The sequence below is a fragment of the Suncus etruscus genome, chromosome 3, assembly GCF_024139225.1.
Source record: "Suncus etruscus isolate mSunEtr1 chromosome 3, mSunEtr1.pri.cur, whole genome shotgun sequence".
NCBI classification, from domain to species: domain Eukaryota; kingdom Metazoa; phylum Chordata; class Mammalia; order Eulipotyphla; family Soricidae; genus Suncus; species Suncus etruscus.
The window spans coordinates 101,086,153-101,109,355 of NC_064850.1; the positions used below are offsets into that span (position 1 = coordinate 101,086,153).

The following is a 23,203-nucleotide window of genomic DNA, read 5'->3' on the forward strand; positions in this document are numbered from 1 at the left end:
TATGAAAATTACAAAAATATTACTAACAGTTTAAGTGAGAATACAAAATACTATGTTGATATGTTTGTCTATAAAGTAAATACTGATTTTCTATACCTGTCATAACAGTTTTAAAAGCCTTTATAATAAAATTTCACTACAGTTTTTGAGACTTAAGAATTTAAAAGAATATTGATGTTTATTTAATTAAGAAATTCACAGATGAAAATTAGTTTAGGTTGGTGTGTTGCTTAGTAAAGTGGGTGGTAAGGGAGGTAGACTTCAAAAAATAGTGTTTATATTTCTCTGGTAAACACACTTCAACCAGTCACATTCCCAGAAATGCCTGGTTTGGGTTAGCACTAAGGAGTATAGTCAGCTGTGAATACCTACAAGACACAGATGTTCACATTTGGCCAGCTGAAGTAGGCAGCCATCAAGATCACCTAAAGCCCCATCTCCTTGGGTGTGGGAGATGATGTCTGGAGTTCTTGGGGAGATGTGAGCTCAGGCTGGAGAATTGCTCTATACCAGGGGTGGCAAACAAGTTTGACACAAAGAGAGAGCCACACCACTCAGTGACCTGCCAAAACAGACAAAAACTCACACAAAAGCATCTAATTTTAACAATGATCTATTAAACACATATTGCATTTTGCCATTTTGAGTGAGGGTAAAAATCCTGCAGTGATGGTGAGGGTGTGCTGCGTCCTCCACATTCAGAACTAACGGCAAGATGTGACCCAACATGTGACATACGGGTCCCCCCCACTCCTTTGCTGGCCCGTGCAGTTATTTCCGAGGGATGGGGGACAGGAGGACGCAGCATGGGGGCGGGATCTCTCCGCAGAGGTCCCTCCTCAGAAGCAGCAGAACAAAATCCAAACTTGGCCAAGAGCTACAGTATACAAAATCATGATAAGAGGCAAAGAGCCGCATTCATTTTGGCCAGGAACCGCATGCGGCTTGAGAGCCGCATGATCGCCACCCCTGCTCTATGCAATAGAAGAAAGTGAATCCCTAACTTCCTCACAGGAATTTTGGGTTCACCGTTTTTCCCTTACAGAAAATAATTTTAGGAGAAAGCTAAATAGCAAAAGATGATCGTTTTATTGAATTAAACATACTTAGAAAAGCTTGAAAGAGAAAGAAGAAAAGGAATCATGTCTAAGAGTGAACAAGGATAAAGACTTGAAAAGTTCCAATGACTTTCTAAACAATTTCTACAAATGTATAATTTTCCTGTAATTCTCTGCCTACATAGAAGTTCATCTGTGTATGTGAAATTACATTTGTTCACTTTTTTGTAATATACGTATTACTTAATAATAATGTATTTCTAAATATTCCGCGATTATGGATTGAAGGGTTTTAAGCAGTTGTTTATCCTGAAAGTACATAATGGGTTAAAATATGGTGACATATAAGGCACTGAAACTTTAATTTTTAATTATCACTAATCTTTTGTTATAAAACAAATGTGAGGCTTGATAGTTCTAAATTATTCATTTCTTTTATGTATGTTCTTAAACTATACTTTCAAACAAGCTATATATATGAATGAATGATTACAAAACACACTTCAGGAGTGGTAACTGGAGGTTTATCTCCTCAAGATTATATATATTTGGGGGCCACACCCAGTGACGCTCAGGGGTTACTCCTGGCTATGCGCTCAGAATTCGCTCCTGCCTTGGGGGACCATAAGGGACACCAGGGGATCATCCTAGGTTAGCACGCACAAGGCAGATGCCTTATGGCTTGCGCCATCACTCTGGCCCCGAGATTAGTTATTTAAAACTGATTGTTCATATGAAATATTGTTATTCTGAATAATAAAGTAATTAAACCTAAGGTTTATTTAGACTATTAAAAATATACTCTAAAAATGTATTACTCTTTTCAAAGTCAGATTACAGGGTAAATGAGAATATGATTGCTATAGGTAGGGTTCAAAAGTTTAAATAAATGATATAATAATATAACTGATAGAAATAAAATTAAGTTGGCTACTGTTTTTAGATATAGTGCATTGATATACTACTAAAATACTTAAAGACATGCAAATACAGAAAATTTCAATGGCTCCAAAAGTATAATGATGGTATAAATATAGAAACACTGGGATAATTTAATATTATTGGTACAATTATATTTTAATGTACATTTGATCTGGTGAGAATAATCTAAGATCATTGTCACTTATTTTAACTGTCTTACTGAGCTACAGAGAGTGATATGCTTACTGTGGAATAATTAATATGTTTTCATATGATAACAAAGGAATTACATCTCTAAACCTTTTTCATATTTCATTATTTTGAGAGGCAAAAATAAGAATCTTTTAACCCAGATATATTTAAAATAAAAATGTACCACTTTATATGCATACTTCATATAAATGGGTAGAATATAACAAATTACTAATTCTGTTTATAACAGGGTGTTTATTTTGTCTGATTATTCGTCTTTGTTATTGACTTTATAGATCGTCTTTTTTTTTTTCTTTGCTTATTTCTGTTTTCTGATCATATCCAGCTATCTATGCTAAGAGGTTACTTCTTTTTTTGTTAGTTTGTTTTTGGTTTTGGGTCACACCTGCCAACACTCAGTGGTTTCTCCTGAATCTGCTCTCAGAAATTGTTCCTAGCAGGCTCAGGGAACCATATGGCGTGCCAGGAATGGAACCTGCATTGGTTACATGTCCTTCCTGTGTGGATTGGTGCAAGGCAAACACCCTACTGTTATGCTATCTCTCCGGTCCCTCTGGGTTACTTCTGATTCCACTCAGGAATCTGAACTGACACATCTCAGGAAGCCAGATCGGGTACTGTGGATTAAATCTCAGTTGGCCCTGTGCAATGCCAGTACCCTACAAACTTAAAGTATAGCTCTCATCCAAATCAACAACCTTTCTATTTACAGTTTTTAGGTCAATTAGATGTAGTAATTGACAGTTGACACAGTTTTAGATTCAAATTGAAGTTTTCTTTGCTTAAAATATTTTGGAAAATGTCAATCGTCAAATGATGAAGTTATTATTTTTTAACAATTATGAAAACTCAACATCTGAGAATAATTTTAAATGAAGTAGAAGGTTATTAGATGGAATATAAAAATGATATGCTGTCAGAATATAAGTAGAGCAAATATTAATGAGAATAAGATGAACTTATAAAGAGCAAAGGTAAGAATCAGTTGAAATTTATCAGAAATCATAAGTGTATATTATACAGCCTAAGTAATTTTACCTTGGTAATTAATAAAGGCATTTAACTTGAGAAAGATATGCATTGAACATTAAGATCATCTGCATATAAATTCTTACTTTTCTCACTGCTAAAATACTTCTTATACTTGACTCAATAACACCTTTCTTGTGGTTGACAGTTATTTAGATATATACTAATATAACATTATTTAGTTAAATGAACATTATTAATCTATTAAAGAGTAGGAAATTGAGATTTCAGGAGCTAAATTTACTTTTTAGAATTACATAATTATTAGTATTATATTTTTTGACTCACACCAGAAATGTCAAGCTTATAAAATTTATATAATTATATCATCTTTATTATTCAATAATTCACAATAAAGTTATGGATATTGTTGGAATAGTAAGATAAAATAATAAATAAATCAAGAATATAAAAATGAATATATTAGGGGCCCGGAGAGATAGCACAGCGGTGTTTGCCTTGCAAGCAGCCGATCCAGGACCAAAGGTGGTTGGTTCGAATCCCGGTGTCCCATATGGTCCCCCGTGCCTGCCAGGAGCTATTTCTGAGCAGACAGCCAGGAGTAACCCCTGAGCATCGCCGGGTGTGGCCCAAAAACCAAAAAAAAAAAAAAAAATGAATATATTAAGCTTATTTACTATAAACACTCCATGGTGAAGCTCTGCTTTAGGGAGTTCAAGTACATTTGTATGTACTTAATATTACAAAGAGCAAGTTTAAGGAAGTTGATTAAACATTGTCTTAATATCTTTTTTTCTATTCAATAATTCTCTCCAACCCATTCACAGTTCTTTCTTTTTACATCAATAAAATCAAAAGTATACTCTACTGAGTATTCTATATCAGGATATAAATTAAGAACATTAGGTGTTTTGTTTTGTTTTATTTTCATGGAAAATGATACAATAGCCTAATTTTTATGGATTTCTGAAAATATTTTTTAAATTCAAAAGCGATTTTATCTTAGTATTAACTTAATAAATATATTATTACCTTAACTAGCCTAATACCATTTTATAACAACAGTTATGAAACAGGATATGACTTACCTTCATTGTATTTTTTTGTTATAGCCCCAGTTGACTTTTTTTACTATGATTTATAAATATCTAAATACCATATTAACTGCTTATCAGTTCATAATAATTTATAATAAAACTTTGTATGTTCATTACTGGGTGATATTATGTTAAATGAAGTAAGCCAAGAGAAGAAGGACAAATTCAGAATGACATCATTTATATGTGATATTTAGAATAATTTCATGAAGAACTTCAATGGTTCATAGAGAAGTTCTTGAGAACACTCTAGGCCCAAGTGTAACAAGGAGAAGGTAAGAAATTGAGTGAAGAAGAAAAAAACTCAAATATGAAAGTATAGGTATCAGGGGCCAAGAGGTTTCAGGTACATTTGTGATGTTAAGAATGGACAGAAATGAGGCCTGAGCAGTGGCGCAAGGGGTAAGTTGTCTGCCTTGCAAGCCCTAGCCTAAGAAGGTCTTCGGTTCGATTCCCTGGTGTTCCATATGGTTCCCCCCAAGCCAGTCGTGATTTCTGAGCACATAGCCCAGGAGTAACACCTGAGCGTCAACAGGTGTGCTCCTGCCACAAAAAAAAAAAAGAAAGGACTGAACTAAATATCCAAGTAAAGTCAACAATAATGAAATCATCAGACCCAAACTTTAACAATCAAAGCTTAAAGTGAGCCTATTATGCTGGCAGGCTGGGGCTTGGAAGTGGTGTCATGATATGCACTCTGGAAACATTAGTGGAAGGAAGTTGGCACTGGTGGTGGAATTGGCCTTAAAACACTGTATGTCTGAAGCTGAACTATGAAGAACTTTATAAATCACAATGTTTTCAATAAAGAAAAAAATAAAATAATTGTATGTTCAATGAAGTTATTCTTTGAAAGAATAGCCTAAATTTCTAATAGTCAAGAAAGTTTTTATTTTTGCTAAAAGAACGTAAAAGATATATTATGAGTTTGTTAATGTGTGTGTTATGGGGGCTGATATCACAATTTAGAAAAAAATAGAATACATTTTAATTGCATATTCATTGATCCTGACCATAATTTACATTGAGTAAAGGACAAAAATAGTAAAATATGCTTGTCTGGCCACAAAAATAATAGTAGGTTTATTATCCTTGTGTAGAAAATACAAAATAGTGTATCAAAATAGATTCTCTCATTAGTTTTTTACAGAATTACATATTATTCTGAAAGATAAAGAAAATATACATCATTTTTATTATTTAATATGAACACAATGTTTCTCTTTAATAATTAAAATAATTTTGTTATCTGAACACAAACACATTTTAATAACTTCATTATAAAAACGTAATTAACCAAATTGTTTATAATATAATTATTTAATGCATTCAAGCACAAATCTTACAACTAGTGAGACATTTTCTTCACCAATGTCCCCATTTTCCCACCTACTACCATAACCTGTCTCTTATAGGAACAAATATATTTCTGATCCTTTTAAAGCAAATACATAATGATCATAATTCATTTTGTTTTACTTAAGTGAAAGCAAAGTTATTAAAAAATAGAAAGAAATATAAAATGAAAGAGACTAAAGAAAGAAAAAATACAACAGCTAGCACATTTGTCAAAATTATTGTATCACCAATGAATTCATTAATACAATGGAAGAAGTTTTCATAGGCTCTTGATGTTAGCTGTCCTTTCTGTTAAATTGAGATGTTCCTTTAGGGAAGAGAACAGCAAACAAATTAAGATGTCCAGAAATTCAAAGCACTCTTCCTGATACTATGAATTTTAGGGGCATGTGCAAGCCATGCTTCCAGAAAGAAGGAAGATATGGGGAAGTGGGGGAAGTGCTTGCACACACTCCATAAAGTCCTGGGGATTTCAGCCCCAAAATCAGCATGCATTAAGTGTGATCAGTTTGGTGTCCACACAGCGAATGGTAAAAAAACAATTTTGAAGCAGGGCCATAGAGAAATTGTGTGATGGAGAAGTCACACACAGCAAGTTGATTGGACCAGTGTAACCATGATCTTTCAAAACTTGGTTTACATCTCATTCAAGAAAAGAGTGGGTCTATGGAGCTGGCTTGGTTTGAAAAGGTAGACTGCACTTGTGGGCATTTGTTTACTTTTAATTAAGAAAATAAAATCAAAACGAAAATGAGAGATATTTTACACCAATAGCACTGGATCACTTTACAATCAACAAAAAACAACCTGTGTTAGCTGTAATTTGGGAAGGAACATTTTTTTTGTTTGCAATGGGAATGTCAAATGGTTCAAACTTTTGGATAAACAATATGGACACTACTCAAAAACTATAAATTTAGCTATGATTCAGGAATTCCTCTTACTTTGTTTTGTTTGATTTTGTTTGTTTTTATTGGTTTTGAGACCATACCCTTCAGTATTCAGAACTTTCTTTTGAATCTTAGCTCAGAGAACTTACCTAGCAAGCTCTACAGACCATATAAGTTGGCAGAGATCAAAGCTGGGTTAGGCTCTTGTAAGGCAAACAACCTGCCACTGTACTACTGTTCTGGGCCATGGGAATTCTACTTCTTGGCATCTACCCCACAGTCCTCAGAACACTTTTCAGAGATGAAATTTTCATACTTATTTCTTTGCAACACTATTCACAGAGTGAAAATATCTAAATAATAAAAGTGTCCAAGGTCAGATGACTGAATAAAGAATTCATTGTATATTTACATTTGGCTACAAGAATATCCAGTTTTCTTTAGTGTATTTCCAGAACACCCTAATTTTAACAGCTGTATTAAAATATACTGTTTCTTATGGTTTAGGATAACTTGATATAATAAAAATAAAAATCCAGCTTATTACCTTAAATATAACTGTGAAAGACTTTCAATTCACATTAGTTACAATAGAATTACTTTTAAAAATCCAGCTTTTGTTACATTAATACAATTAATCTAATTTAGAAATTCTCACTGCATATGGAATAAAATGTTCCAGTTTACATGTTATTAACTAATTATCAAGAAAATAATATCTTACATTTAACAAAATGTTTTCAAAAGAAAACTTAGCTTCTCTTCATAGATGCTTGTGAGAATATGCAAGCACATATTTCAATTCCCATTTTAATATTTTAAAATGGTCATTTTGAGAGAACCATTTTATAAATTTCTTAAAATGAGTCTTTTACCAATTCCATTATTAATTTTTCAAAAAAGTAGTAATTGAAATAAATAATTAGATTTGAATTTTTCTGACGGTAGCAATAGCATTTAGAAGTCTTTGAGAAGCACATTTTGATGGGAGAAGTGTAACATATATTATTTCCAAGAGAAGTGCAAAAATTAGTTGAAAGGAAAATAATTAAAGATGATAAAAATCAGCAGCCTGCTAATACTATAAATTTACTTTGTTCTATCTACATATAGACTGAATTGAAAATTAAGCAAATTTAAGATTAAGAGTGAAATAAGAATGAGCTTCTTTATTCATCACCATTTATAGCTACTCTTTTATGATTAGTTAAAAGCAAATTACTCCTTCCCATGGGACATTTGAAAAGAGAGCCAAGTATTCTATTCTTGATATTACTCACAGGAAATGTACAATTATTTCATTATTATAGTATTGTTATAAATCATTTTCAGATGATTTTTAAAGCACCTATTTTAACTATCAGCTTTCTTCATTGAGAAAACCAGGATCTCACATTTTTCTGATGTGCTTATAATAAGATCTGAAGATGATAGAGTAGGCTTTTGATCACTGTAGATGTTTTATTTGTTCTATAGAATATCTGTTAATATGTATTTGATAAGTGTTCTTAAAATTCAAGGAAATGCAATGCTTTTAGTGATAACTATGTCTTTAAGATAGGTAATGAGATGCCACCCAGTTTCTTGTTTTTCAGTATGGTTTGACTATCCTGGGTCTTTTATGGTTCTATACAAACTTCATAACTGTCCATTATAAGTCCATGAAGAATGTTGTCTGAATTTGTATAAAGTTTACTTTGAATCTATATAAAAAATTAGGTAAGAGGGCCTTTTTGATAACATTGCTTATTTTTATCCAGGATCATGGAATGTTTTCTTTTCCTATTTCCTGAGGTTTTCTTCAATTTCTTTCTTGAATTTTTATAATTATTCATAGTATAGGTCTCTCACCTCTTTTGTTATGTTGATTCTTAGATATTGGAGGGGGTCTAAAACTATTTTAAATGGATAGACTCTTTAATCTCTTTCAAACCTCTGAGTCATTATCTGTGCAAAGGAATGCAACTGATTTTTGTGTATTAAGTCTGTAGCTAACCTCTCTGCGGATTTGGTTTATTGTTTCTAGGAGCTATTATTGTAGACTCTTCGGGCTCTTCACTGTCATCATGTAATCTGAAATTAGAGGTAATTTGACTGTCCCTTTCCAGTTTTGATCACTTCAAATTCCTTCTCTTGCTAGATTGCTGTTGCTAGGAATTCTAATACTATGTTGAATACAAGTGAAAGATGGATATCATTGCCATGTGCCTAACTTCATTGGGAAAGGTTTCAGTTTTTCACCATTAATAACAATATTGGCTATAGGCTTTTTATAAATTAAAAAAAATTATCTATTGTTAGATATTGTTACTATCTTAAGTATTCCTCCCACACCCATTTTGCTGAGGGTTCTAATTGTAAATTGTTTTAAGGGTTCTAAATTATAAATATAAAATTATAAATGTCAGATCTTGTCAAATGCTTTCTCTCCATAGATTTATATAATTATATAAATTTTATCTTTGTTTTTACTGATATGCTCTATGATATTTTTTAACTATCCTGGCATCACTGGGATGAAACCCATTTAATAATGACGTGTCATTTTTCTGATGTGCTAAGGGATTCAATTTGCTAAGATTTTGTTGAGGATTTTTGCATCAATGTCCATAAGAGATATTTTCTTGGTAAAATCTTTGTCAGCTTTGGTGATCAGTAAAGTTTTGCTTCATAGGAGACATTGAGGGGTTCCCACCTTAAAATTGTTTAAAGTGGTTTAAGGATCAATAGTAGTCATTCTTTTTGGAGTATTAGATAAAATACACAGTAAATCCATCTGGTCCTGGACTTGTATTCATGGGAGAGAGTTTTAGTTACAGTTTCAATTTTCTTGCTTTAATTGATGCGTTTAAGCTATCTACCCTATTCATTCAATTTTGGGAGATTAAATATTTCAAGAAATCTGTCAATTTCTGGGTTATCTTGTTTAACAGAAAATAATTATTCAGAGTGATCAAAACAGCAGGCTATTAGAACAGACTTCAGAAAAGAGGATCAGAACTGAATATCCAGTGACAAACCCCCAAGTAAATGCTAAATTAAGTTTTTCAGAAGGTGCTGAAAATATGAAATGGAACAAAGATGATCTCTTCAACAAATGGTGTTGAGGCAATTAGATAACCAATTGTAAGAAATTGAAACTGGATCCATACCTCACCACTTACAGAAAAGTCAATTCCAACTGGGTCAAAGAACTTGAGATAGGCTGAATACATAAAGTACAGTGAGAAAAATATAAGTAGAACAATATAAGACCTATACCTCAAAGGAGTCCAATAATATGATGTCAATAATAAAATCTAAATAAATCTAAATAAATGGAATCACATCAAAATAACACTATTCTGTATGGCAAAAGAAGCACGAACTAAACCTAAAGGACAGCTGACTGAGTGGGATTAAATATTTTCACTTATGGGGTCGGAGAGATAGAATGGAGACAGGGTGTTTGCCTTGCATGCAGAAGGATGGTGGTTCGAATCCCAGGATCCCATATGGTCCTCTGAGCCTACCAGGAGCAATTTCTGAGCATAGAGCCAGGAGTTATCCCTATCTGGTGTGACTCAAAATACACCCCCCCAAAAAAACAGATAAATATTTTACTTATAAAAAATAAAAGATTGATATCTAGGATATACAAGGTACTCACAAAGGTTAACCCTGCAAAGTCTAAAAAACACTAATAGGCAGAAGGAATGAATACAAACCCTTCTGATAAAGATAAACAGATGGCCAATAGGCACATAAAAATGCTCAACAATAATTTTTCATAAGATAAATTTAAATGAAGACTACAATGATATGTCATCTTATTCTAGTGAGGATGACACATATCAAAACTATTTGTGTTGGAAGGGATGTGATTAAAAAGGAACCACTATCCACTATTGGTTGGAATGCTGTCTGGTTTAACCCCTATAGACAATAATATTGAGGTTTCTCAATACGCTCATAAGAAAACTGCCATTGACCCAGCAATCCCATTTTAGGTATCAATCCCCAAGACAAAAAAACATTCATCCAAAAAGATGTATGCACACCACTATTTATTGCAGCACTCAGTACAATAACTACATCAACCTAGATGTTTATTAACAGATGAGTGGATCATAAAGATATGGTACATATACTCACAGCTGTAAGGAATGATACAGTAATACAATTCTCTGCAACATAGAACTGAAAATATTATGTTAAATGAAGTAAGCCAGAGGAAGGATAAATACAAGTTAATATATCATTTATATGTGGTATTTAGAATAACTCCATGAAAAAAATTCTTGAACATAAATGGGGGTTGTCAAGAACATTCTGGGCCCAGATTATAGTGAATAAAAGAAAGTAAATTAAGTGGAGGGGGGAAAAGATGCATATTAAATGGTGGACAGGGGCTATGGGATCTGAGGGGCATTGTGGTGTTAAGAAAGGACAGAATTTAATGTTCAAGCCAGACACAACAACAATAAAATAAGGAGAATCAAACTTTTTTTTTTTTTGGTTTTTGAGCCACACCCGGCGGTGCTCAGGGGTTACTCCTGGCTGTCTGCTCAGAAATAGCTCCTGGTAGGCACGGGGGACCATATGGGATATCGGGATTCGAACTAACCACCTTTGATCCTGGATAGGCTGCTTGCAAGGCAAATGCTGCTGTGCTAACTCTCTGAGCTCGAGACTCAAACTTTTACAACCAAACTTTAAAAGGTGCATATATGATGGTAGGCTAGTGTTGGGAATGGTGGCTTGGGATGGACTTTGAGAATATTGGTGAAAGGAGGTTGACTCTACTGGTGTAATTGACTCTGAAGCATTCTATATCTAAAACCCATCTATGAATAACTTTCTTAATTATTTACATAAAAATTAAAAGGAGAGAGCATGAAAACCGGCATAACTTTGCAAAAGCTGGCTCCCTGTGTGTGACAACAAGTGGGGAAAATCCACGAAAGTACACCGGCCCACTGGGGCCCAACTGTGAAAAACTGTGAGTTTGACCTGTATATGTCTGTCTACTGTCCTCTTGCGTGAAACTCTTGCGAGTGGGGCAATAAGAGGCTCCAGTGGAGCACGGCCGCTCCGCTTCGCTACGCGGCCGTGCACTCTTTCTAAGGAAAGAACACCTTTGCAACAAGAAGGAAAAATCACACTAAGAACGGCGCTATATCACAGAAGCAAACATTTCTCTCCGGACTGTCTTCTCTGTTGCATGCTCGGGCCTAAGATTTGACCCAGTGTGAGGCTTCATCCACGGAGGACTCCCCTCCCTTAGAGGCAAGTCAGCCCATCCAGAAAGGGAGGAGCCAGAGGAGTGTGCTGCCTGCATCATATAGACAATGAATAACACCACAACACGTAGAAAAACCCACAATACAAGTGTGACAATGGGGAAACAACGCAGGCCAGCATCAGACATAGAGAATGAAGATGACAATTCTGAGGACCAGATAATGACCAACCAACTAATCAACCTCTCAGATAAGGACTTTAGACTAGCAATATGGAAGATGTTCAACGGACTCCAAGAAACGATGGATCGAGTTGAACAGAACACTAATAAGAACCAAGAAAATATGAAGACAGAAATCACAAAACTCCAAACTGAAATAACATGTCAACTAACAGGACTGAAAAAGTCAGTAAACGAAGTGAATGACAAAATGGATAAGCTCTGGGACAGGGTATCAGAAGCTGAGAATAGACTTGGTGCTGTGGAAGATGAGATACATAACAATTCCATACAGCAGGAGAGATTAGACAAAAAACTTAAAGCAAATGAGCAGACAATGGAAAAATTAGTCAAAGAATGGGAACAGATGAAAATAGAAGTCTTTGTTCCACATCACTAATCATCAGGGAGATGCAAATCAAAACAACGATGAGATACCACCTCACACCCCAGAGAATGGCACACATCACAAAGAATGAGAATAAACAGTGTTGGCGGGGATGTGGAGAGAAAGGAACTCTTATCCACTGCTGGTGGGAATGCTGTCTAGTTCAACCATTATGGAAAGCGATATGGAGATTCCTCCAAAAACTGGAAATCGATCTCCCATATGATCCAGCTATACCACTCCTAGGAATATACCCTAGGAACACAAAAATACAATACAAAAACCCCTTCCTTACACCTATATTCATTGCAGCACTATTTACCATAGCAAGACTCTGGAAACAACCAAGATGCCCTTCAACAGATGAATGGCTAAAGAAACTGTGGTACATATACACAATGGAATATTATGCAGCTGTCAGGAGAGATGAAGTCATGAAATTTTCCTATACATGGATGTACACGGAATCTATTATGCTGAGTGAAATAAGTCAGAGAGAGAGAGAAAAACGCAGAATGGTCTTACTCATCTATGGGTTTTAAGAAAAATGAAAGACACCCTTGTAATAATAATTTTCAGACACAAAAGAGAAAAGAGCCGGAAGTTCCAGCTCACCTCAAGAAGCTCACTACAAACAGTGATGAGTTTAGTTAGGGAAATAACTACATTTTGAACTGTCCTAATAACGAGAATGTATGAGGAAAATGGAGAGCCTATCTAGAGTACAGGCGTGGGTCTGGTGGGGAGGAGGGAGACTTGGGACATTGGTGATGGGAATGTTGCACTGGTGATGGGTGGTGTTCTTTACATGATTGAAACCCAAACACAATCATGTATGTAATTAAGGTGTTTAAATAAATTAAAAAAAAGAAACAGAAAAAAAAAGAAAATTAAAAGGTAAAAAATATGGTCTAATTATATGGCTAATAAAATAGGAAAGAATTTTCATCTCTTAAATATGATTACACACTTTCCTCTAACAACTTCAACATTTTTTTTGGTCTTTAGCAATGTGTTTATATTTCTAGGTCATTTCTTATTTTTGTTAAATACTTATATATTTTCAAATATTTCTCTCCTCGCTATTTTTTTCTTCTAAGATTCCATGACAAAATTTTAAACTGATATTAACTGACAGCTGCATTATTACTCGTTTTTTGGGGGGGGGAATTTGGGGGGCATACCTGGTGACACTCAGGAATTACTCCTGTCTAAGCACTTAAAAATCACTCCTGGCTTGGGGAACCATTTAGGATACCAGGGGATAGAACCACAGTTCATCCTAGGTTATTGCATGCAAGGCTAATGCCCTACAGCTTGCACCACTGCTCCAGCCCGAAGTGCACTATTACTTTTGATATGATATTTTTTATCAATTTCTTTCTGTTTATTATTGAGTAATATATTTTAAATTATATTCAAGTTTACAAAGCTTCTTTGCATTAGTTTATTCAGCTCTACCTATTAAAGGCATTCTTTTTTCCCTGATACTTATGTATGTTAAAATTTATGTCTAGCATTTCCTAACATTTCTTGTCTCCATTATACTGATGAAATTACCCAGCAATTCATGAATGTCTTCAAGTCTTTCCATTAGATCCTGTAAACTATTAGTCATTGTTGTTTTAAATTTCCATCTGGCAATTTCTGCACAATTAGTTCTTTTGATTGCTTTGTCTTTTAACAGAATATTTTCCCTTTCCATTTTTAAAGTCTCATAAATTATAGTAACGATGTACATATTTTTGTTTGTTTTTATTGCTGATTGTTGCTTGGTAATGCATCACAAGCTTAGATTCTTCAGTATACATTGTCTTTACAAGAGTAGCTAACTTATCTCAATGTATTTCTTGATTGTGATTGATCTTAGCTTAGTTGTTTTTGCCTCTGGGCCTGCTTCTTAGATATGTTGACTGTACCCATGCTTTTTATTATTCTATTATTCAGCTGTGTTTGTTTGCCCCCCCCTTTTTAGGAGCTACACCCTATGATGCTAAGAGCTAACCTCTTGCTCTGCTTTCAGGTATCACACCTGACTATGTTGAGGGACCTTATATGTTACTGGGGATCAATCCAGGATGGGCTGGACTGTTGTAATTCCCTAACTGCTACCTACTATATTATCACTCTGAACATGTTTAATGTTCTTGATATGCTTGAAAAGTGACCAACAAAATGAACATTTCACATTTTTCTCATTTAACTTTAGTCTTAAGTGGTTCATCTGTTTTACATTTTTGTCTGTTTTTCCATTGTGTGTTTGTTTTTGGTCCACACTCTGCTGTGCTCAGAGCTTACTCTTGTGTTCAAGGATCACAACTGAAAACTCTGGAAACCATATGGGATGCTGGGGATCAAACAGGGGAATAAGGCAAGCACCTTACCCACTATACTCTTGCTTTAATCTAATTTATAGTCTTTGAATTGAACATTCTCAATGATTTTTCAGTGTCCCATTAAAGGGCATTTAATTTTTTTAATTATGAAGAGTTTTACCTTTCTAATCTTCATTAAATTTTACTTCAATCATCAAATGTTACACATCAAATGTGACTTCAATCATCAAAAGATTTAGTTGTTATTTAGCATCTTTCCCGCTGGCAAAATATCCCAGTGGCAAAAACATAGGGCTTGTTTATTATTTCATTAGTAGCTGTTATATAAAACAGAACTTGACCAATTAAGGATTATTTCTCTGATCTCCCTTATGGAGAACTGTTTTTCTGTCAGTCACTTAATTTTAGTGAATATTGCCATGTTTCATTTCTTTCTGATTGCTCTCATAATCTTTCTTTTAATTTTATTTCAATCTGAAAAATCACATGAAGGATCAGTTATTTTGTCTTTATGTAGTGTTACTCTCTGTGAGTTTGCAGACAGCCCACCTTCTTCCTGTTTGAGTGCTTGATTATATTCCAACTTGCCTGTATCCTAGTTCAGAGTCAGACTTTGTAGTATATTTTATAAATGTATTGATTATGTAAAAGCTTTTTTAAGATACCAGCTTCCTTTTATTATTATATAAGTGTGATTTTATGAAATCAAAATAAGAAAAAAAATATGTCAAAATGTCGTTAAATCATTTAAGTACCTCCTCCAGCATTACTTATTTCAGCTGGGAGAGTATAGTTAGGTCAGTGTTCATGGTTATTCCTGACACTGCTCAGGAGTAGCCCAGGCAGTTGTAGTGGGAAGTGCAAGGCCTGTGTCTTGCAGATCATTACTAATTTACTAGCTCCTCTGTTAAAGTTTTCAAACATGTAGGATTAATACTTGCTTTTCCTATAGTTTTAATTTTTCTGTCTTAAAAAGATATAAATAATCAACTCAACAAAATAATTTATTTTAAGTTTTTTTCATTGACATTTCAAATGAGTCAACTATTTTGGGGGGTGGGTGTCACACCAAACTTTGCTCTGCACTTTGGCTGTACACACAGGAATTTATGTGGTCCTTGAAACTGAATCTGGGTCAGCCCTTGTAGGCAAGTACTCCACCTATTGTGCTATTTCTCTGGTCCAAGGTACATTTATTGAATAGTGTGGAAGTTTAAACCTTTAATCCTTAATCCTTAAAGAAATATTTATGGAGTGAATATTGGCAGCAAAATTATAAAGGAATAATGAAGATTCCAGGTAAGAACAAGATTCTGTTCCATATTTTCACATGTGACTTTCTAAGACTGTAAATTTCAGCCTGTCTGAACATTAAAATCACATATTAGATTTAATCTATTTAAGATTAGAAAAATGCTAAGGAATGAAAGGTTTAAAAGATTAGTACTATTGAATCAAGAAGGAGGTAAAAAAGCAGGTTTGCTCTGTATAAAGAAAATATTAAAAAGCAATTTTAAGACTGGGTAAAACAATAGAGTAGAAAATATTAAAAAATGAAGCTGCATTATTAATTATAAAAATAAGAGTAGATAATTTTGCACTTGGACTTGATGGTAATCCTAGGGCCTTCGCTTGGGTTGGTTTCTTTCTCTGTTCGAACTGCTTTAGTAAAATGCCTCAGATCAGTAGCAGACACAACAGAAAAAATATTTCTCCTGGTTCTGAGACTGGCAAGCTCAAGATACATTAGCAATGGGGTCACATTCTGGTGAAGGCAATACTTATGATTAAAAACCAGTGGGTTCTTTGTTTTTTTTTAACAATGGAATTCTCAGAAAATTCCCTCAGTTCCCCTTCCTTATAAGTCTATCAGTTGAATGCCTTATAGGGCTTTAGCTTCAAGACCTAATTGCCCCCAACTACCCCAGCAAAGGTACTAACCCTTTATACTACCTTGTAGGCCATTAAGATTTAATTCAGATGTTTAGAATGGTGTGGTTTGTGACCTCAAACTTAACATGGCTTGTTTTTATTTTATTGTATGTAAAGCAGGCTATTTAAGATGCACTCTTTTTAACCTTTTAAAATGGCTGTTTAAAGGATACACTATAAGGACTTATTTAAATTTTAAGCACAGTACTTGCTATCTTTTAATGCTCAATAATATCTGTTGGATTTCATTTTAAGTGTAGTGAAAAGATTGGTACTTATTCTAAGTGGAAAAAAATACTTTGGAATAGCTATTTTGAAAAAGATATTTTGAAAGTTATATATCGGAGGTTGAAGGAAATTGAAGTTGGAAGTTTTTATTCGTTGGGTGTTTTTTGTTTGATTTTATTTCTAATTTTAAGGCTATATTTGGCTGTTCTCAGGGCTTACTCCAGGCTTCCTCCCCAGGTGATCACTCCTGACGGTGCTTGGGGAATCACAGGTTGTGCCATTATAAAGAGTATTCTTCCCACCATCCATTCCATTTCCTCTCTTCCAAAAGCTAGAAGTTTTTGTTTCATTTACAGGAGGTGTGTGTGTGTGTGTGTGTGTGTGTGTGTGTGTGTGTGTGTGTGCGTGTAAGGGGGGCTAAGAACAAAATTACATAAAATAAGATTCATAGATATGCTCATATTAGAAGGCGTTTTAACTGACATGTGTTAGGTGGTCATCCTCTGCACAGATCAGAAGACACAGAGTAATGAGTATAGAGATAGATTTATTGAAGTTCAGAGCTGAGGACCCGAAGTCTAAGAGACTTGGGAGTCCTGACAAGGGGAAAGTAGTCAATTTATACCAATTTGCACAGGCTTTTCTACTCAACATCATTGATTGCTTAAGGCAAAGCAAAGGCACCTAAACAAAAATGGCCATTAGGAAACTCTGTTCAGATTGTGACATTGTCTTTTGGTTGGCCAAGACAACCTTCCTTTCAGGTCTGGCCAATTCGGCCCTCGTTCTTTTTTTGAAAATTAAGACTTATGCCGCCCAATTACAAAAGCATTCAGATAACAATGACAGTTTAAATTAAAATTCTCAAGGCTGGGTGACAGAATCTTGATCATTTCAGATAAAGACTGTGTTTTCTACATCAACATGAAGAAAAGGGGCTGGAGAGATAGCACAGCGGTAGGGTGTATGCCTTGCATGCAGCTGATTCTGGACAAATGGTCTTTTATATTCCCACATTCCATATGGTTCCCATGCCTGACAGGAGTAATTTCTGAGTGCAGAGCCAGGAGTAACCCCTGAGCAACACCGGGTGTGACCCCAAAACCAAATACCCCTGCCCCTCCCCAAATCATGTAGAAAAGTAGTTTATTTCAGGATCATTTAAAATTTTATTTATTTATTATTTAAACACTGTGGTTACAGAATTTTTGTAATATAGTTTTTTCTACATATAAATTGTGCAAGATTGAGTTACAATTATACAATGTACAACAATTTTCACTAATGCACATTTCCTGCCACCAATGTCCCCAGTTTCCCTCTATGTTTTAATGACAACAACAAAAAAGAATATTTTATAATGCACTTTTAAAAACCTATCTATGCTTCACTTGTACTGTGAATATAAGCAAAAATACAAATATCAGATATATTTTGGGATTTTGGAGTGATTTCTAATTATTCATCTATGGTGAAGGAATTAATTGGTTTTCTGGATTCATTTTATTTTTTTTTCATCTCTCTTACATGTATATACTCTGTTTATCTAGCTTATGCACACTGGATATCTTACTGTTATGTTTCAGGTAATTAGTAATCACTTTTTCAAAGCATGTTAACTTTAATTATTTAGAACTGATATTTCCCAAATTTGATTTTCTACATAGTACTTTGGATTATACCAATTATCTATCATACGACATACCTGAGGCCTGCTTGCTATTTGACATTTCTGTTACCTAGCCTGCGTTCTGCTCACTGTGTTGTTTTTGCATCTTTGGTTGCTTAAGAGCAATCTATAATAATACATGGGGGTTATCACTCATTTTTATTACACAGAAACTGTATTTCTTTGTGTTTATACTTTAGAAGCCAAAATCTCTGCTATTGTATAGGTCATGAGGCATTTCCTCAAGTTCCATAAAAGTTCCCCTTGGAATTTTCAGAAATGTGGTGTGATTAATCTTACACAATGTAATGCTATGAGGTCTTTTATTTTCTTTTCTAATTATTAAGGCATTTTCATTATTCAGCGAACTATATGATGTGATAATACAGTTAATTTAGCCACTCTTTTGTCCTTTCTTGATCACCCTCCTCCTTACAATTCTTACCCTTCTCATATTATTAATTTTACTGTTTCTCCTTCATGAATTTTTCTGCATTTCTTGACTAAGACAACATGTTAGACCCAAATTCAGAAAACCAATGGTAAGTTTCTTGATTGCAATTAGTATGGAGCATCACTTAAAACTATTTTTATCAAGAATCACATGATATGAACTTAGTACAGCCTGACACATATAGAGGTTATCGAGTTGATAAATCACTAATTAGCATATCTTAAGAACATAAAGAAAGAAATCAAAATTAGGGTTGATATCTTTTTTCTTGACCAAATAAATGATACTTACTATGCTTAGAAAATGAAGGTGACTTTCTCTTCAAAAATAAAATAATTCAATGAAATATTATATAATTATATTTTACAACCACACGGTGATGGCAGTGTTGAGAAATAGAATATATGCCATAAACATAGTTTTAGTCATAAGTCATAATTTTGATAGAAATTTTAAAAGTAACCAATTTAAAAATACCCTGTACAAACTAAAAAACGAGTAGTACTTGTGAATGGAGCAATAGTATAGAGGGGAGGTGCTTTCCATACATGTGGCTGACCCGACTTAGATCCCCAGTACCCTCTATGTTTCCTTGGGTTGCCAGGAATGATACCTGAGCACAGAGCTGGGAATGAGCCTGAGCTCTTCCACGTTATACAACAAACAAAATGATGAGCAATGCTTATTTAAACCTTAAAATTGATATTAAATGCTCCAAGGTTAAAAAAAAAGGACTGTCAATAATTTTTAGAAGGTAAGTCTTACTAGCTACAAAATATATGATTAAAAAGAAATGTTTGAAAAAGTTGGAAAAAATAGGGGCAAGGGACTAGAGCGGTAGTACTGCAGGGAAGATTCTTGCCTTGCATATAGAGGAACTGGGTTCAATACTGAGCAACTCATGTGATCACCTTGAGCACCAGCACGAATAATTTCTGAGTGCTGAACCTGAAAATAATGCTTGAATACTGCTGGTGATGGCCCCAAACCAAATAAAAATAAGACTAAATTAAAAAAATAATCAAAACATACAAAAATGGCAAAGCCCAGTGGTATTTGGTATATCCCAAGGTGCATGCCTGGCAGTATTGAAGGAAATGGCAAAGACCTAATGATCTAATGTTGGGATCTAAAGCTGCTTTGCTGGGAGCCACCAGTGCCACAGTCACTGATGTTTTTGTTTTTTTTTTTTTTTTTTTACTGATTTTTTTTTTTACTACAAGATCTATACTCATCATCTGCACTTGTGGTGCTTAAAGAGAGGAATACCACCCATCAGATTCAGATTCTGAGTGTTTGCTTCATCCCTAACTTGGGAAAATGAATGGAGGAAACATTAAAATTGTCAGCATTTAATATTTAAATTTGTCAATTACATCTCAATACCCACAAAGTTACCCTTATTTAGTTGCCTCAGATCAAAAACAACACAAAACAAAACAAAAAAGAAAAAGAAACAAACACCTTTTTAAATAAAAATTATTTAATCATCTGAGTGAGAAAAAAATACTATTTTTGAGTTGCATTTGAAGTTACGTTATTTTTCTGACTTAAGCCAGTGGAAATCTCTCCTCTCTAGTCTTTCCTTCTGCCTTTTCTTTATTTTCTCTCACTATATTTCTAGCCTACTTTCTTCAGACTTACTAGTGTACTTGTCATATTTTTTTTGAATATTCTGTCTAGACTTTCTTCTCTTTGTGTGTTTTTACTCCTAGTTCAAGTTATGATTGCCAAAAAAAATAGAACATAGATATTTAAAACTGTTTGAAATCAATCTGGTTTTAAATCATAAAACTAGAAATTAGGGGCTATGTGAAACTAAAAGAATTATTTGCTATCTTAATATTATTTCCATTTTGGGGGACTACACACAGAAGTGCTAAATGGTTACTCATTGTGCACTCAGAAATCCTGTGGATGGTGCTTATTTGTCTGTATGATATTTGGGAATTGAACCTGGCTCAACTGCATTCAAGGCAAGCAAGCACCTTACCATTTCTCTGGCCCATTACTAAATATCATTTCTTCTGGGAGGTATTCAGTAGATTTCTTCTCTTATTGGGGAGATTTTATTAGTGTTTATTCTTATCATATTTTGTATATGTACAAAATAAATCAAAATTTAGTCATGCATTAATTTATATTTTGCTTTTGATTTATTTCATAGAATGCATGTGGCTTATTATGTGTTTTAGATGCATATAAATTTAAAGTGGCAAAACTTTGCTATATAAATATGTTCAACTATTGTTTTTAATGTTTATGCTTTTATACTAAATACCAACCACTAGACAAAATATTTTATTGTATTTTATAGGATTTGATATATATTTAAGTATACCTATAAAATAGTTTAAATAGATTTATTGAGACAAAACATCTGTAGTGCTGCATTTTGGCCATGTGCAAGGCGAATACCATACTCGCCATATATCACTCCAGCCATTTTATTTCTTTTTTCTATTTTAATTTTATTTTTCAACAGTTGTTCCAAATATCCATATTTCTTGAAATACTTCCTAACTTACCTAACCAGTATTTGCTTCTATCTTATTTTAGCTTTTATTTGCTTTCTTTTAATGATCAATGATACTGAAAAATATCTTGTATTTATTACTCATTCACAAATTTTTGAGAAGTCTCTACTTAAAAAATTCAGCTATTTTATTTTTGTTGTTGTTGCATGACTAATATTTTCAATATCTAGCTGTAGCAACTTTATATATTTTGAATGCAAAACTTCTACCAGATATAGACAAAATTATCTTCTCCCATTCTAAGAACAATTTTAATTGTTAGCCTTCTTCAGGGAAAAACTACCAATTCCTCTGATTTGTTCTTTAAAATTAATGTAAGCTTTTATTGTTTATTCCAGCTATTTCTATCAGGAATCTGTAATGTTAAATAAATGTTATTGTTTCTTTTTAAAGAGACTTACTTAGAGCTAAGATGCTTTACTCAGACTCAGTCTAAAATCTACTCAGATTTTAAAACGGCATAAAACTGAAAGTTTTCAAGAAAATAATAGATGTTCAATAGTTCCCAAGAATGAATCTTGATGGTGTTTGTAGGCTGCTATTTTCCAACCAATTTTCTGCCTTGGCAATGGATTTGTAGATTGATGAGTGATATACTTGCACTTCAAGGCTTCTAGATAGCTGTGCAGAGATGGACAGTACAAACCTCCCTGTTTTACTGAGATTCAAATAATTGGATAACATCCTATAGAATCAGCTTCAGTTTTATTTTCAGAGTTCTGAAAAAAGTCATTCTGCTTATTTTTGTCATTGTATTCTTCTCTTATGGAAGAAAAAATAGTCTTTGCTCTTTTGAGGATGCCTCATGGATCTGGTCTTGACAAGAAACTTGAGATATATTCTTTTCAAAATGGTTCTGCATTAGTTCCCTACTATTTGTTCTTACATTATAAATAAACATTTTTTTTCTAAAAGATTCTTTTCTTGGAGGTATAAGGAAGTAATTAAGGGTGATTTGCTGAGCAAGAGCAACATTGTAGTAGGTAGTGGTTTTACCTTGCACATGACTGACCTGCTGTGATACTTGCATCCTGTAAGTTTCCCTGAAAACTACCAGTAATGTTCTCTGGTCTCCAGAACTAGGAGTAAGCCTGAACGCTGCTGCTCATAGCCTAGAAAAACAAAAAAGGTGATTTGCTCATCTTAAGTACAAATAAAAAAAGTATGTATAGCTTTGTTTATAAAAAAGCATGAATTGAGAAAATATATGATAAATTTATAATTTATATACACTAAAATAATCGCTAAAATAAATAGTTAAAATATTCTATAGAGAATGGCAATTGAAGGTCCTCTGAATTCATAGTACTAACAATTATATTTGGAACCTAAGGATAATATTTTAGTCTAGTGGCTTCTTCATTATATAAATTGTTAAATTATGCTTTAAATACAGACATTTTATATTATGTTTCTTTATTTTTCATAGGACTTTGGAGATGATGGGTCCTTATACATTACTAAGGTTACTACAACTCACATGGGCAATTACACCTGTTATGCAGATGGCTATGAACATATCCATCAGACTCACATCTTCCAAGTGAATGGTAAGAAAAATATAAACTGGCTATACATGTTTTCTGTTCCACGATCACAGACAAATTAGAAGATAAGGATTTAAGTTTCTTTTTTTTTTTTAGTTTTGGAACTTATTATAAATGTAAAACATTTTTAATTAAAAATAA

At 33.7% G+C, this 23,203-nt stretch overlaps 1 protein-coding gene across 2 annotated transcripts in view; it reads left to right on the plus strand.

Moving 5' to 3' along the window:
- The window catches only part of FSTL5 (follistatin like 5), a 648,108-nt gene that overhangs the window by 426,378 nt on the left and 198,527 nt on the right, over positions 1 to 23,203 (plus strand). For both annotated transcript variants that reach the window (XM_049770233.1, XM_049770234.1), the window contains exon 7: positions 22,945 to 23,065. In XM_049770233.1, coding sequence (XP_049626190.1) covers positions 22,945 to 23,065 — 121 coding nt within the window. The remainder of the gene's footprint in view (positions 1 to 22,944; positions 23,066 to 23,203) is intronic.